Source organism: Rhinopithecus bieti, unplaced genomic scaffold, assembly GCF_001698545.2.
Source record: "Rhinopithecus bieti isolate Rb0 unplaced genomic scaffold, ASM169854v2 scaffold_15676, whole genome shotgun sequence".
NCBI lineage: Eukaryota > Metazoa > Chordata > Mammalia > Primates > Cercopithecidae > Rhinopithecus > Rhinopithecus bieti.
This window is the reverse complement of record NW_016809194.1, coordinates 1179388-1194788: the sequence shown is the minus strand read 5'-3', so window position 1 is coordinate 1194788 and position 15401 is coordinate 1179388. Positions and strand designations below refer to the sequence as shown.

Below are 15401 nucleotides of genomic sequence, written 5' to 3'. Positions count from 1 at the left end.
TATGAATAAATTAGACTGTATCAAAATTAAAGACTTTTCCACAACACACAGGATTAAGGAAATGAAGAAGCAAACATAGGCCAGGAGAAAATATTTGCAAAACATGTCTCTGATAAGGACTCACATCTAGAATATGTAAATTTTTCCAATTCAATAAAATGACAACACAGTTTTATAAAATTGGCAAAATATTTGAATAGACACTTCAAAAAGGAAATACAAATGGCAAGCACACATGTGAAAAGATGTTCAACATTATCATTATATTATTATGATCCAACTTAAAACCATGAGATAGCACTACACACCCACTCAAATGGCTAATATTTTTAAAACTGACAATCCCAAATGTTAACAAAGATGTGTAACAACTACAACTCTTATACATATCTCATGGGAAAGGAAAGTCATACAGCCACTTTGGAAAACAGTGGCAATTTCTTATTAACATACACTTACTATATATGATGCAGTAATCCAACTCCTAGGTATTTACACAAGAGAAATGAACTATGTCCATACAAGATGTATGCAAATATTGATAGCGGCTTTATAAGTAAAGGACCAAAGAGGAAATAACCCAAATGTCATCTAATGGGGAAGGGATAACAAATTTAGGTGTATCTGTATAATGTACTAATACCAAACAAGGAAAAGGAACAAATTACTGATATATACATCTTGGATGAACCTCAGAAGTATTCTACTAAGTTTAAAAAGCCAAACACAAAAGCTTAGATACTGTTTGATTCCATTTATACGAAATTCCTGGAAAGTCAAAATCATAGAAAGCAGTGGTTGTCTGTGGCTGCAGTTGGGGAAAAAACTACAAAAGTGGCATGAAGGAGCTTTTTTGGGGGTGATGGAAACGTTCTGTTTTTTATTTTGATGGTGATTACATAATTATATATTAATCAAAACTCAAACTGTACAGTTAAAATGAGTAAATTTTACTACATGTAAATTATGTTACTAAAGCTAATTTTAGTAGAAATCAGGCATTTTCATGTTTTGAACTTAATTTCCATGTACTAGTTCTGAGCTCTAACTTAAGTTGTTAACATGATGATTTAGCCAGGCATTTATCGGTTATATTCTAATAGATTTTATTCAAAGTCCTTCAGCATTTACAGTCACAGAAAAATACCAGGATTATTATGCTCAGGAGCAGCCATTCAGAAGATATTCATGAGATAAATTGCAAATACACTTCTGTAACTTTGGTGAGGAACTGGAACAAGAGATACAGGTTTGGGAGTTGGGAGTCATTTGCAGAAAATAGTGGAAACCGTGGAGTTGATACAATTGTACTCTTCTTTCACTCCACTTCTCACTGCTTACTAATCTACAGAACCATAGGAAATGCTTAGTCAAATTTGAAATAACTGAATGACTTCAGTTTTTAAAAGGTCAACTTTTCCATCAGATCAAAGTGTTAACACCACTGAATTTAAAAACATCATATATTTATATCTCCAAATTCTTATCTCTCACCTGGTTTAATTTTTCAGCGTGATTCAGCCTTGAAGTCTCCACTACAGTTAACTTGGAAGTCTTTTCCATGCTCATTATTTGCTTCTGTGGTTCCATGTTTGAAGTGGGTTGTGAAAAGCATGCCTTTGCTACCGGAAAGCCTGTGGAGTATGACCCTTGTTTCATTCTAAATGGCTGGGTAAAAATTTTACCTTTTGTGAGTAATAGAAGAAGAGAGAAAAATTGTCACTAGCAACTTCTATTTCATTTTCTGGTGGCTACATACAGAGGCTACTGTGAGCTAACTGCCTTCAACTTAGAAGTAAAAATTAATAAAAGAAAGCTTACAATTTTATATCAAGCCAAAACTTACATATAGTATAAGTTATTAGTCATCCATAGAGGAAGACAGAGATCATAACTGTTACCAAAAAGGTTGGGGCTATCTAAAAGTCCACTTAAGGTCACCTGAATATAATTACAGAGAGGTGGGATTCAATATGTAAAAAGCTGTATCCTATTTAGGAGATAAAAAAGTCTCCAAGGAGCCTGCTTAGCACTATGCTTTTCAAACTGGATAACCACTAGTAGTACCACAGTTCTGGGAGGATGAAAAGCTACAGAATAAAGTATAAATTCTTCAAGATTTATAGGAAGGGGGAATACCACTGGAGAGGTGTATTCTGTTGTATGACATGAAAGATACATCACCAGACTTCACCACAGCCTAGCTCTTTCTTTACCCTAAGGCCAAGTTCACAAACAAAACAAAACAAAACAAAACAAAAAAACCCACCAGTTGACTTCAAGATATCCTGATGATAGAAGTAGGAACCATGGATGGAGAACATGAACAAAATCACTGGAAAGGAATATTCACCCCCCCACTATTCAATAAATTGGTAAAGTGCTTTCTACAACTCAACCTCTTGCAAGTTTAATAGTATGAGTTAGTCTTCCCAAGTTTTAGGACTTCAAGAATACTGATAAAGTTGAGGGCTAGACTTGAAACACTTACTGGCCTCCAGAGCCTTCCCTATCCAAGTATATCCTCATATCCTCAAACTACATCACCCAGCACAGTGTAAATATTGGTTTATAAACGTGTGACACATCCTCATGGTTCACCTACATTAATCTAAATACAGATTTTAGAGAAAAAGAAAATCACTGAAATAGGCATAGAATGCTCCCAAGTAGGCTCCGTCTATGCTCAGTGTATAAACCATATATTGTCAAGGGAGATACTATGCAGATGGTCACATTGGTCTCTTGAGCCTTTAATGTACACAGCAGTTGGGCAGAAACTCACTGCATGGGCAGCAATAACAGCTGGGTATCTAACTCTAGCTGCACCACTTTTCCAGCCATGTGGCTTTGGAAAAGTCATTTAATTTTCCTGAGCTTTGATTTCCTTATCTATAAGACACGGTTACTTACCCTACCTAGTATGGTAATGAGAATGCAAGGTAAAATGCTATACAGATAAGGTGGTTATTATTACACCACAAAAATTACCAAAGTGTCCCCTAGGATAAGCCCCAGTGATGGCAAAGATTAGAAGGGTTAAGGCTAATCATTTAAATATTTTAACTTTTCATTTTCCATATAGCTTATTTACATGAACACATTCATGTAAAGTTCACTTACAGTGTTCGAGAGCTGATCTTGTAGTTTTTAAAATAATAACAGCTACCACTTATTATCAGCTTACTAAATGCCAGAGACTTTACAGAACTCACCTCATGTAAGGTACTCAACACAACCCTGAGAGGCAAATATTGTTATTTCTATTTTAAAGACGAGGAAACTAAGGCTTAAGTAGATTGAACAGTTTGCCCGGGACCACTGAGCTAGCAAGTAGTAGAGCCAGGCTTCAACTCTAACAAACTCATGGACCTTAGCCATTACGCACCCCTCTATGTGCCAAGACTGCTCCAACATTTGCTCACATGCATACCTGCTGGACATCCTCTCTGCTTTTCCTCTGTTACATTCTTCTTTAGCATCAACAAAGAACCTGCTCTGGTCTGCTCTACAGAAATGACATCTGAAGCCGCATTCAGCACTTCAAACATAGAGAGAAATCCATATTGCATGTACTGGAATGATCGTCCAAATCTTTTGGCAAATGCCTTTTCAAAATCAGAAAGGAGAACAGGAGATAACGCCAACAGGTCCTTCAACTCACTCTTCACAACAGCTGGAAGAATAGGGGCAACCCTTCCTCGGTAAGGTACTCGCCGATGAGATCTTGGTCCAGAATAAATACTAGGTCTTCCCTTATGCATAGAGTTTCGAACCTTATGGCTGCTCCTCTGTTTTGCAACTAAACTTGCTATTCCTTTGGTAGATTCATCTGGAATGGCTAAGGAGATGTGAAAAAAAGAAATCATATTTAGGTAGAAAACTTACTCCCATTTTTATCCTTAGTATCTGTGTTTATAGTTTTTAACTCTCCAAGGAGCTGTTTATCCAGGCAGCATGATAAACAGTAACTCTTGATTCCTCGATTTCTTGCATTTTGGGCAACAGCTTGCTAGCTATTCTACCAGCTGAAGAAAAGATAACTTAATGTATTATTACTACAACTAATTGACTCCTGACAGATCTGAAACCCTTGGGATGAAGTGCAAACTTCCCTACAATAGTTTTTTCTTGTGCTTCACGGAATTTAAAACATATTTTTATAATTAAGAAGTCCTTTTTTTATTTCTCCCGACTTAAGGTCCAATAACCTGAAATCATATGTAAAAGTGTAGTTTTTGTGAGTGCACGATTGTCTGGGGAACGGTTAATTTTGCAGAGGTTCTAACTTTGCCCACAACCTCAAAAGCACCTATGAGTCTCCATCCCCCGCCAAATTAAAACCCACTGGCTGGGATGCATAATAACTGCAGAACTAGAATAATTATTTACTAAGCAATTGTTTTTATTACAAAGTTTACAGACCTTCAAAAATCTGAAACCTACCTTTCAGTATTACAGTACCACCTGCACCGTGGCAGACACTAACAACATCAGGCATGTCCAATACCAGCTCCATAGTGGACCGATACCCAAGGATTCGGAGTGGTAGATGGTTGCCAACCATCAAAAGGTACTCCTTCTCCAACTCCTGTGGGCTCAAACCATCTTTGGTGGAAATGAGAAGTGATCTTATTTCCTTCCGCAGACATTCCTGTATACGCTCTTGTTCAGACATTGTGTCCTACAGGACTGAAGACAGAAAAGCAGCTCATGAGGAAAAGAGGGCAAACCCATGAAAAAAGATTTTTTTTAAACAACCAACAGTGGGATACAAATAACTGAGACGCCTGTTTTAAGGGTAATAAGGCAGAAGCAGTACCGAGAGGGTGCCCTGCGGCTTGCGCGTGGCCGGGCGATTCAAGCCCTGAATCTCCACCTGCGTTGATTAAGCTACAGGTGTCAAGAACTCTGCCCCTGGCCATGGTGAGGCGTTAACTAGGGTTCCTGTGGGGTGTTCGACTCCAACGCAAACTTCCTATGCGAAGCCTTCAGGAGCTCCTCGCGAACCAGGACTAGGAACTGAGGCCAACGCAATGCCGCCTCCGCCGTGCAGGGCGAGGGCCCCACGGAAAGGCTCCCGCCGCACACCTCCGGCACCCCAAGCCGAGGGGGCGCTCCCTGCTCCCTCTTACCTGAAGGTATCACCAATCTTCGCACGTCGCCTACCTGGTCTAGGGTTGGGGTCCCTGCCCCTCCCCCAGCATCTCTCGGTGCCCCTCGCGGGAGCGGGGCGTGGCCCTTCCACCTGCCCTGGCGGCTCTCTGCAACCTGAGGTGAAAAGGAAGGCAGGAGGCGCCAGGTGAGGCGCCTTTCTCGGCCCGGCACCGCCCAGCTGCCCGTCACCCGTCTTGCCCCCACCGCGCCCTGACGCCAATACTGCCGTTGCGCGCCGGGTAGAGACTAGGGCGCCCTCTCGGAAGCGGCGCAGGAAGGTAGCTGCGACGGCGGCCCCGCGCGCCTGCGCACCGGCGCCTCCTGACCAGGAGGCAGCTCCCGGGGCGCAGCGTTCCAGCCCCGAGGGCACGTGGCGGGTGGGACCGTTGGGCAGGATTAGCCGCTCGGGGGTCAGGTGTGAGGTCCGCCCCAGTCTCAGGAGCCGCTGGGCCGGGCTGCAAAGGCGGGCCGCCTTCCAGGATCCCAGGCGCCTACCTCCTCCGAAGCGGTGAGAAGACGCGAGGTGGGGCTGTAGTACTTGAACCAATCCAACCACCTCCAGCCCGGGGGCCCGGCAGGGCGCAGGGAGGGAAGCGGACCGTGTGGGCCTCAGAATCACCTGCGGGACTATTTAAGAGGAGAAAAGGATGCACGCGTCTGATAAGCAGAGATTCTCATTCAATAGCTCTGGATTCATTTGAGGAAAATCACAGACAATTCTGATTCTTGGTGGAGAATCCCTGCAGAGCTCAATGCAACTCTGGATCCCTGATGAAGGAATGGGTGGGGCTAGGAGACCTTTTTAAATGAGTGGACAACATTCTAGGTGCCACTGGAGATTTATCTGGATGTATTTGTTGGTTTGGTAGAATGAGCCAGATTTACAAAGTCCTTGAAAACCAGAAAACGGTAGTTTAAGAGATACAGAATAGGGAGGCATTGTATAATAGAAAGGCTTGTACCTTAAAATGTACAGTCTAATTAAAAAAACAAGACAAACCAAAATAACCAAATAATTTGAACCAACAAAGAGGCTTGAGCACACACAACGACCTTATCTTCCTTCTTTTTTTCCCCCTATAAAATGTAAGGGGAGCAAAGAACACCCCAGAGGCTGTGCCAGCGCGTGTGGCTTCGTGTTTCTGTGCTACATGAGCCTAGTGTCCTCGTCTTCCATCGTGACAACCCTTCTCTCCACCCCCCCACCCCCCAGTGCCAACAGGCTCTGGGAAAGCTACTCCGTTTTCTTTTAACCTAAGGGATGCCATGGTTTGGCTCACTACGTTTGACTACCCCCACTAATGTCTGAAGCGGCCAGATACCGTGGCGATGGAAATCAGGTGAAGTACTGGCATGGAGGGTGGGGGTGCCGGGTCAAGGTCGTCTGGGTTCTCAGGAGCCAGTCTGTGCCACAGAACTATCGGCAGCTGCCTTTGTAAGGCACCTCGGTTTGGCATTCGGAAAAACCACCCCGTCTTGCCAGAGCCCCTTGGTCTTAGTTAGCAAAAGCTGTATCCGATCTAAATCATGCTTTCAATCATGAGAAATCACATTCCTTCTTTTCCCTTTCTAATGTGTTCCAGTGTGTCTTTTTTTTTCTCAATTTTAATAAGCAAATTGTACCACCGTCTTATTCTGAGATGCTCCTTTTTAAAAGCTGTAGATCACATTAATGGAAGTGTTTACTGCTGGAAATATTTTCCATGTACAATGATCTGTAACCCTCTTAACTAGTTTAACTAGTTGCATATTATTAGTTCACATCAAGTTCAATTTATAAATTAAGAGAGGTGCCATTTGTCTGTAAAACAAATCAATGCATATTTATGAACTTCTTTTATTCAAATATATTTTCACACATCTTAACTAAATACATAATACAGAAGCCCGTGTGAGTTGGGCAATGTGGCCCAGGAAGGCCTGAGACTAACACATCCACCTTGGCAAAAGGACAGAAAATATCTCTTACAGTTGGAAAAAAATAGCCTTTTGTGTGTTTATTTAGTTTACAAAATATACTCAAAATGCTATTATTAGCTGAATTTGTGATTTCCTTTTGAATTTCTGAGTTATTCTTATTTTCCCATTTTGTTTTGTACCAAGGAGACCGCAGTCAAAAGAAAGTTACTCGACAACTGATTTCCTCTCTTTGAACTGAAAAATTAAACAGATACTAAAGTATGACAGTAAATTTAGAAAGGAGGACTCCAGGGGCTTGAAAGAACATGTCTGGGATAATATGATGCTTCTAAGAGTATTGCGATCACAACGTGGTAAGCACCAGAGCATGCTGCATAACTACCTCCTTGGCTAATATGCTTTCTTCTTGGTGATGACCAATCATCTTCTATTAAACAGCAGTAATGCTGGAAGAACTCAACTACACAAGTGTAATGAAGCCAGTATTCTCCCTGGACAGATTACCTACCTTAAACTGATTTGACACATACCATCATAAGGGCTTCAAACCTGACAAACTCTGTACTTGCTTCTGATTTATGCCATCAAGCTCCTCAGAGAAGAGATGGAATCCAAGTGTTCCATTTGGTAGAGGTGAAATGTACTGATGTGCTTAACTGCCAGTTAAGGAAAGTTGCCCCTTTTCCTTGTTCCTCACCTCCCCTCCCCCTCAGATCCACATCCCTTGTGCCACCAGGACAAGGGTCCTGCGCTGTGTGCTATCATCAAAGAGCCAAGGCCTGTCGCTCTCTCCTGCTTGTGGTTTAGGGGAGTTTATGCAAAGGAGCTGCTTCTGCAGTCTCCCAGCCGCCTCTTCACCCCTTGAGGATGTCCAGGTTTTGTGATTTTGTTTGGGGTGAGGGTGGGTGGGTAGGAGGAGGAACCACCAGGAAGAGTGAGGGGATGTGATGGGACTCACGTGTTGCGACTTTCAAGTGAGTATGCTGCGAGGCTGCCACATCCCAGGTGTGGCGGGCAGGCAGGCATGGCTGTTCCTCAGATGATGGTGGCCACCCTCCCGCTGCTGTTGTTCTGGTTATTGTTTCTCCTGGACAGGTTAGGGGTGGCCATGAGCACTTAGCGCTCGTCGGGGCAGCCATACTCCAGCAGCACATTGATGCATTCCTGCCTGGAGGCCTGCCAGGTGTAGGCCAGCGCTGTGTTCCCATGGGCATCTCAGGCCATGACGTCCACCCTGTACCAGATCAGGAGCTGTGCCAGGACCACATTTCCCTTGCGGCAGGTCAGATGCAGTACAGTGTGGCTGTCTCTGTCTCCCTCCCCGAAGGTTTCTTTCACCTCGTCCCAGGAGCCGTGCACCAGCAGCAGGATGGCTGTCCACAGGTCCTCGTCTGTGGTGGCCCACAGCAGGTGCTGGCCCAGGGACAGCTTCGTGCAGGGTAGCGGGGCCAGGAAGAGCTTCTGCTCGTACTTGGCATGGATCCACTGTTCCTTCTTTTCCCTTGTGGAGTCTGCTGAGGGTTTCGTCCACCCGTGGCTGCTCTCTTCCCACACGCTGTTGAGTATCTCATTCCCAATGAATGACATCATCTTGATAAGCTCAACTGGCCAGTCATCCAGGTCCAGAGATCAGACTCAGGAAAAGTGGGTGCCAAGATTCCAGTGGATCACTAAGCACTTGATGCACATGAGCCTCCCAAGTTCAAACTGGCCCAGTTAGGATTCTGGGTCTCACAGTCCACACAGTAGGAGTTCCCGTGCATGTGTCAGATTGACTGCAGGGCCACGGCCTCGCTCTGGTTCATCAGCTGGGACTTGTTCTTGCTGCTCTTGCACGACTGCAGGCTGGCCAGGCTGACCAGGATCTGGCGCTCGATGGCTTGGACCCAGGTGTCCCACTCCTCATTCGTCGTGGTTTCAAAGTACCATGTTTGGCCAGTGAGGGACACAATGATAAACTCAAAGTTTTCTTGTTCTTTGGTAGTGTCGGACAGGCCATCAGCTTTGAAGTTGCTGGTGGTTTTCTGCCTACAGTGCTGCTTTCTGTTGGTGTGAGGGGAGGTGGGCTGGTGGTACTGGAGTTACTGGGGCTGGAGCATACGGAGTCACCCAGCCCCATGTCACTGCTGATGGCCAAGTTTGTAATGATTGTAGCCTCACTCCACTGGTTGGCTCTGGAGACTGAGTAGGAGCTCTGGTGCATGCCATTTGGTTGGCTGTTGAAGGAGACCAGGCTGATGCCGCTTGCCATCTGAGACCCAGATGCACTAGTGACATTCCCTGAATTGAATGAGATGTGTAAACTCCTCATGTACTTGGATAGGCCATTGGTTTTAGACCTGGAGATGGGCATGCAGGCCGACGTGGCTCAGGGTAGCCTCTTCCCTGGGACTTTCATGGTAGTTCTCAGAAGGTCAGTCTCCTTCCCATGAGCATTCTGCATGTAATCATGTAAACCTGGATGATAGGTCCGCACACCATTGTCACACAGGGTAACATATTTCTTTTTCCACTCTTTATTCAACAATTTGCCACTTTGCTTCAACAGCATGCCCTGTATAATTGGCATGGCTCGGCTGCTCCTGATGCTGTACGCACGACTCTCCAGGCCTTTCTTCTCTTTGGGTCGCTCCCTTTCTGAGAGGTGAACCGGTTGGACCCCGCTTGGACTGCTTGCGAACGGGCGTGGGCATGTTGGCAATGGGAGGAACATCCATCTGAAGTTCCTTCTGGCTGGTGCTGGGAGTCTATGGAATGGAGGAGGAATAGTCACTTAAACTTCCACCTCCATTATTTATCTAGCTGATGTGCATGGGGGACACCTGTGCAGAACAGATGGTGGAATGACTCAGAGAATTGGGCAGCGACTTGCAGGGTCCTATGGACAACTGCTGCTTCTTCCCTGTGGCAACAATCTTCTGGGTAACCTCCTGGAAGTCCCTCTCCACGTTCAGCCCGTACATAGCACAGGTCTCATAGTACGTGCACCGCTTCAGGCCATTGGAACGCTTCCTTGCCCCGGCATCATCAATGACCCTCGGGTTAGTGAAACTTATGGCATCCTGGGTTCCCACCAGAACCAGAGGAATCTCGCTCATGTTCCGATAGTTGGCCATTTGACTGCAGTAAACGTCTGGAAACTTATTTCATCCTCCAAGCTGAAGACAAATATAACTGCGTCCACCCACATGGCAAACTGCGCCTCCGGGGTGGGGGGTCCCCTTCACCACTAATCAGCAGCAGATAGCTCTGTCCATCAACAACAATCTCTTTCTTGAACCTGCCACCACTTTGAGCTCCCGGACGGACAGACTCAGCGTCCATTCCTAGCTGTTCACAAAGACATCTTCCATGGCGATGACGTGCTGCCAGATCTGGTTCTGCAGCACTGGCTCCTCCACGCACCCCAGCAGCTCACAGATGGAGTAGACATTGTGGTGGACCCACTGGAAGCGCTGGATCTCGGCCCGGATAGCAGCCGAGTTGGCCAGCTGCTGCTGGTAGTTTTTGGTGCAGGCGCCACACCCAGAGCCAGCATCCCCCCAGGAAGCCGGCCCGCGGGCGGCGGGCGGAGGAGGCTAGAGAAGAAAGGCCCGGGCGTAGCAGACGCGGCGGTCTCAATTCATGACCAGGACGAGCGGCTAGCAAGCCTGCTGCGAGCGATTGGACCCCGGCGTCCCGGGTCAGGACGTCACCAAGGGGAAGCGCGCCCCCACTGCCCCCACCTGGAGCGCCCCGCGGCTGGCGTGACGGGCCCAGGAGGAGGCTCGCTGGGGCGCCTTCCTGTGACGCAGCCTCTTTCCAGCCCTAGGCCCGGCTCCGCCGAGCAGCCATTAAAAGCCCTGGCATCCGCTGAGCTCTGAACTCCGAGCCCCGAGCGCCGGGGCCGGGGGCCAAGGGCCGAGGGCTGATCCCCGGTCAGTGTGGCTGCGCCGCTCCGGGCACCTGGCCTCGGCCTTCTTTCTTAAATCTGAAGACATAATGCTTTTTTTTTTTTTTTCCAGCCAAGGGAACAAAATGTTCCATTAATGAGCCAGGAATATTGAGGAATCCCTGAAAGATAGAAAATAAGACTTATGGACTGGCTTATAGCAGAATGGGCAGGGCTGAATAGCAAGTTAACAAAAAGGAGAATTATAAGACATGGAAAATGGATCTAAACATTGCAACATTTGGATGACAAAAATTGTAGATACGAAAACCAGCAAGAATGATGGTGAGAGTTGGGGAGTTAAAAAGAAGAAAATGTCCCAAATTTGCACCAAAACACATCTTATAAGGGCCCACTCAGAGTTCTCAGAATAATTAATGAAAAAAGATCTTGTCCTAGGTAAACTATAGGGGAAAGAATCAAGAGATTTTTATATGGAAATGTTACCTATAAAACAATGGAAATTAGTTTGCCCTTGAATTTCTCAATGGCAATATCTTCAGGGCTAACTCTGGAATCCTTTCGGGTAACCAACAGTGAAGTGAGAGGAAAATAAAAACATCCTCAGACATGAAACGATTCAGAAGGTTTATCATCTCACTGAATGACTTGAAAATGACTCCTGCAGAATGAACAACGAATTACAAAAAAGATGTCCCAGATTCTCATCCCCAACAGATGAGGCAACAGACGTTGAGCACATACTATGTGCACTCTACACAGATTGTATCATTTTCTTCCCAATAACTCTGAAAAAGGTACAATTATGATGCCCATTTTAAAGTGAAGAAACTCATATACAGATGTGAACCAGAATATATGAAAGAGTGATAGTCAATAAAAACATAAAATATATTATTGAATCAAAAAGTTATTGGTGCATAATATAAAAAAGAGAGAGTTTTTACGAAGATATTCTGGAGCTAAATCCCAGATCGATAACTGCAAAGCAAGTGGCAGAGGCTGTGTGAAGTTGCTTCATTAGAAAGACTCCATGTGGGAAAAGTAACTACCCTTAGAGTCCCCACTTGATTGGGTTTGCAGTAACCAAGACCTATCAGTCATCTGTGGCAGCTGATCTGTGAAGTGAATGGGAATGAGGTGGGAACCATCACAGTAGTATCTTTCTCTCCTTTGATGATAACACGTATCTCTGCAGTTCTCCAGCAATATGGCATTGCTTTTGATGTACTGTTTTGGCACCCTACTTGGTACTTTCTACCAGAATAGCCCTTACACCATGGGTGAGTGTACCAATGTAGGAATTCTGCCAGTTGCTAAGATTACCTATTCCAGCTATTCACTTGGCAACTAGGGTCCTTAACCACAGGATGAATTCACAGTCCCGCTAGCCCTGCCCAAAGGTGAACCTGGGCCAGAATTCAGTTCTTTTGTCACCCAACCTCTATAAGCTCAAAATGTTGATGGCAAACAACAATGTTTTGGGTCCCAGAAATTAGTGTTAGTTTGGGATTTGCAAATGATATTCACTAAAAAGTTTGAGTGTTTCCTTTTCTCCAGAGGAGTTATCTATAAGGGAGCACAAACTCTTCGGGGAGATGAAAGTTTGCATGCAGTCTTAGGTACAGTATTTCCACAGCGTCCTCATTCAAGAATATTTGGGCTATGCTCAAAAGGCTGTGGATCTGGGATCTGATTTAATGCTGGTAACAGGGTGACAAGTTGTATCTCTCTTGCTCAGGAGAGGCCTCTGTTCCCCAGACATAAAGCTGTGTTTTGTGGGTTGTTTTTCGGTTTTTTTTAGAGACAGGATCTCACTCTGTTGTCCAGGCCGGAATGCAGTGGCATGATCGTAGCTCACTGAAGACCTGAACTCCTAGGCTGAAGCAGTCCTCCCTCCTCAGCCTCCTGAGTAGCTAGTCATGCATGCTCCACCATACTTAGCTAATTTTTTTTTTTTTTACTTTTTTTTGGAGGGGGAGGTAGGGGTGTTGCTATGTTGTTGATGCTAGTCTCAAACTCCTGAACTGAAGCAATGCTCCCACCTTGGCCTCCCAAAATGCTGGGATTATAGGTGTGAGTCACTGGCTGGTTTGTTTTTGTTATATAAACCAAAAAGACTTAATGGGTTATTTGTTGAGTTCATTCCTTGGGTTCCTAAAATTACTTAACCACAACCAGAGAGCTCCTGGGCCAGACCAATGTGTTTTCCACCCTGCTGCCTATTACAATGACTGGAGCCCACTGTTCTTCTGGTAATTAACTCCCTCCACATGACTGCCTCCCATCCTTGCTTGCCTGTGGGAGTGTATTTTAATTTGCAGCTGCTCCTTCCAGCATTCCTGCCCTAGAAAACAGCTGAGAGAGAGAAAGAGAGAGACCCCCAATTTGGGTGCATCGGATGCCATTGTTCAAGTCTATTTCCTGCAGCAATGACTCCAAGCCTTTGCCATTGCTCTTACATTTCTTACCCTACCCTTGCTCTACCACTAGATAACTTTGCTCCAAACCACCCAGAGTAAATAGAGGCTCTCATACATGAACCCCCTCAACTTTCAGCCCAGTCCTCTAAACTAGTCCCCATCATGTCTTTCCTTCTGGTCTCGGGGGGTGAGGGGGTCATTCATCCTACTCTTGATTTTATCCCCCCTAGCTCCTCTAGGATTATGACCTTACCCTTTGGTTACTATTACACAATGCTATATATTCAATGCTTCTTCACAGACTACTTTCCTATAGCATAAAATTATGCTCCGATCTTGCATACACACAACACAGACACAGAGAGAGGAGAAAGATAGCAGGAAGGAGAAATAAACACTTTCTCTTCAACTACCTCCCACTCCAGCCTTTCCTTTGTGGCCAAATCCTTAAACAATCTACACTCAGTTTTTTTCCCACCTTTGCATCCACCATTCACTACTCAGTCCGTAGCAATTAGCCTGCTACTCAGGACATCTTTCTTTTACCAAAATCATCAATGGCAAAACTACTAATTGACAAGTTTTACAGACTTTTCATCTTACATGATCTCTGCTGTTCACTGTTGGTGTCTCCTCCCTTTCTGAAAATCTCTCCTCTGTGGGTTTCTATGATGCTGTTGCTCCGGGCTTGTCTCCTAGCATTCTGCTCTATTTTGTGCTTTTGTTATTCTGTTAATGCCCATGTATGTTTAATACAGGGTCTGTCCTTGGTTCTTTGCCTTTTTTTTTTTTTTTTTTTTAAGAGCAAATCTCACGCTTGTCCCCCAGGCTGGAGTGCGATGGCGTGATCTTGGCTCACTGCAACCTCTGCTTCCCAGGTTCAAGTGATCCTCTTGCCTCAGCCTCCCGAGTAGCTAAGATTACAGGCGCCTGCCACTACACCCAGCTAATTTTTGTATTTTTAGTAGAGACGGGGTTTCACCATGTTGACCAGGCTGGTCTCGAACTCCTGACCTCAGGTGATCCGCCCGCCTCAGCCTCCCAAAGTGCTGGGATTACAGGCATGAGCCACCACGCCCGGCCGGCTCTTCGCCTTTTTATCCATTCCCCTCTTCCTAGGTCAGCTTTCTCAATCTCATAGTTTTAGCTTCGGCTAATGCCTTCCAAACGGCATGTTCATTCATGCAACAAATATCTTTTAGCTCCTACTGTGTGCCAAGTACTGTCCTAAGAGATAGGACTACAACAGTAAGCAAAACAAAGTCTCTGTTTTTCTGGACATTACCAAAGACAAGCATTAAGCAGATAAAATATATAATATACGACATCAAGTAATGATAAAGGATCTTACAAAAAATAAACCAGGATAAGACAGTGAGAATGCGGCTGCTGTAAATGGAGTATTTAGAAAACACTTTTGTTTAACCTGTATCATACTGGCTCTCAAAGCGTAGTTCCAAACCAACAGCATCACCTGGGAACTGGCTAGAAATGCACATTATCAGGCCTCATTTGACCTGCTGAATCAGAAAGTAGGGGTGGGGAGGATGAGTCCAGCAATCTATGCTTTAACAGGCCCTCCAAGTGATTCTGATGCATGCTGTAGAGGAGTTTCCCACCTCTGTTGCCCCAAAGCGATTACAGGTGTGCAGTCTAATACTAATTTTCTCAGCCCATAGGGATAGCTTTAGGGTTGGGGGTTAGAGAGATGCCAGGGACCTCCAGACCAAAGTAGCCTACACCCAGACTTTTTAGAAGGCAACCAAGTGGGATTGGCTGGCATGCCACAGGCCTCCAAGTGGCATGGTAAAAGCCATCCAGCACTCACTGATCTGCTGCAAGAAGCTACGTGCTGTCAAGGACCTGCTTCTGCCCTCACTTCTGGGTGAAGTTTGTGGTCCCTTGCACATGGAGACTGCACAGCGCAGAGAAAGACATGTGGAGAGTCTACTCTAGCTGCACCGCAACAGCTCTTTTTTTTTTTTTTTTTTTTTTTTTTTTTTTTTTTT

At 45.2% G+C, this 15401-nt stretch overlaps 1 protein-coding gene and 1 pseudogene across 7 annotated transcripts in view; both read right to left on the bottom strand.

The window, feature by feature from the left end:
* TDRD5 (tudor domain containing 5) overlaps window positions 1-5475 on the bottom strand; it is a 93940-nt gene extending 88465 nt beyond the window's left edge. For 5 of the 7 annotated variants that reach the window (XR_001888527.1, XM_017888847.1, XM_017888850.1 and 2 more), the window contains exons 1-4: window positions 5136-5475; window positions 4447-4692; window positions 3434-3841; window positions 1495-1685 (exon numbers count right to left, since the gene is read on the bottom strand). Coding sequence is in view for 6 of the 7 variants with exons in the window: in XM_017888847.1 (XP_017744336.1) it covers window positions 1495-1685; window positions 3434-3841; window positions 4447-4678 (831 nt within the window). In the remaining variant the exon portion in view is untranslated. The remainder of the gene's footprint in view (window positions 1-1494; window positions 1686-3433; window positions 3842-4446; window positions 4693-5135) is intronic. The other 2 variants (XM_017888849.1, XM_017888848.1) reach the window with 2 other exon arrangements.
* A 1583-nt stretch (window positions 5476-7058) lies between these two features.
* Window positions 7059-11856, bottom strand: LOC108539905 (arf-GAP with GTPase, ANK repeat and PH domain-containing protein 1 pseudogene; annotated as a pseudogene).
* Window positions 11857-15401: the final 3545 nt, after the last annotated feature.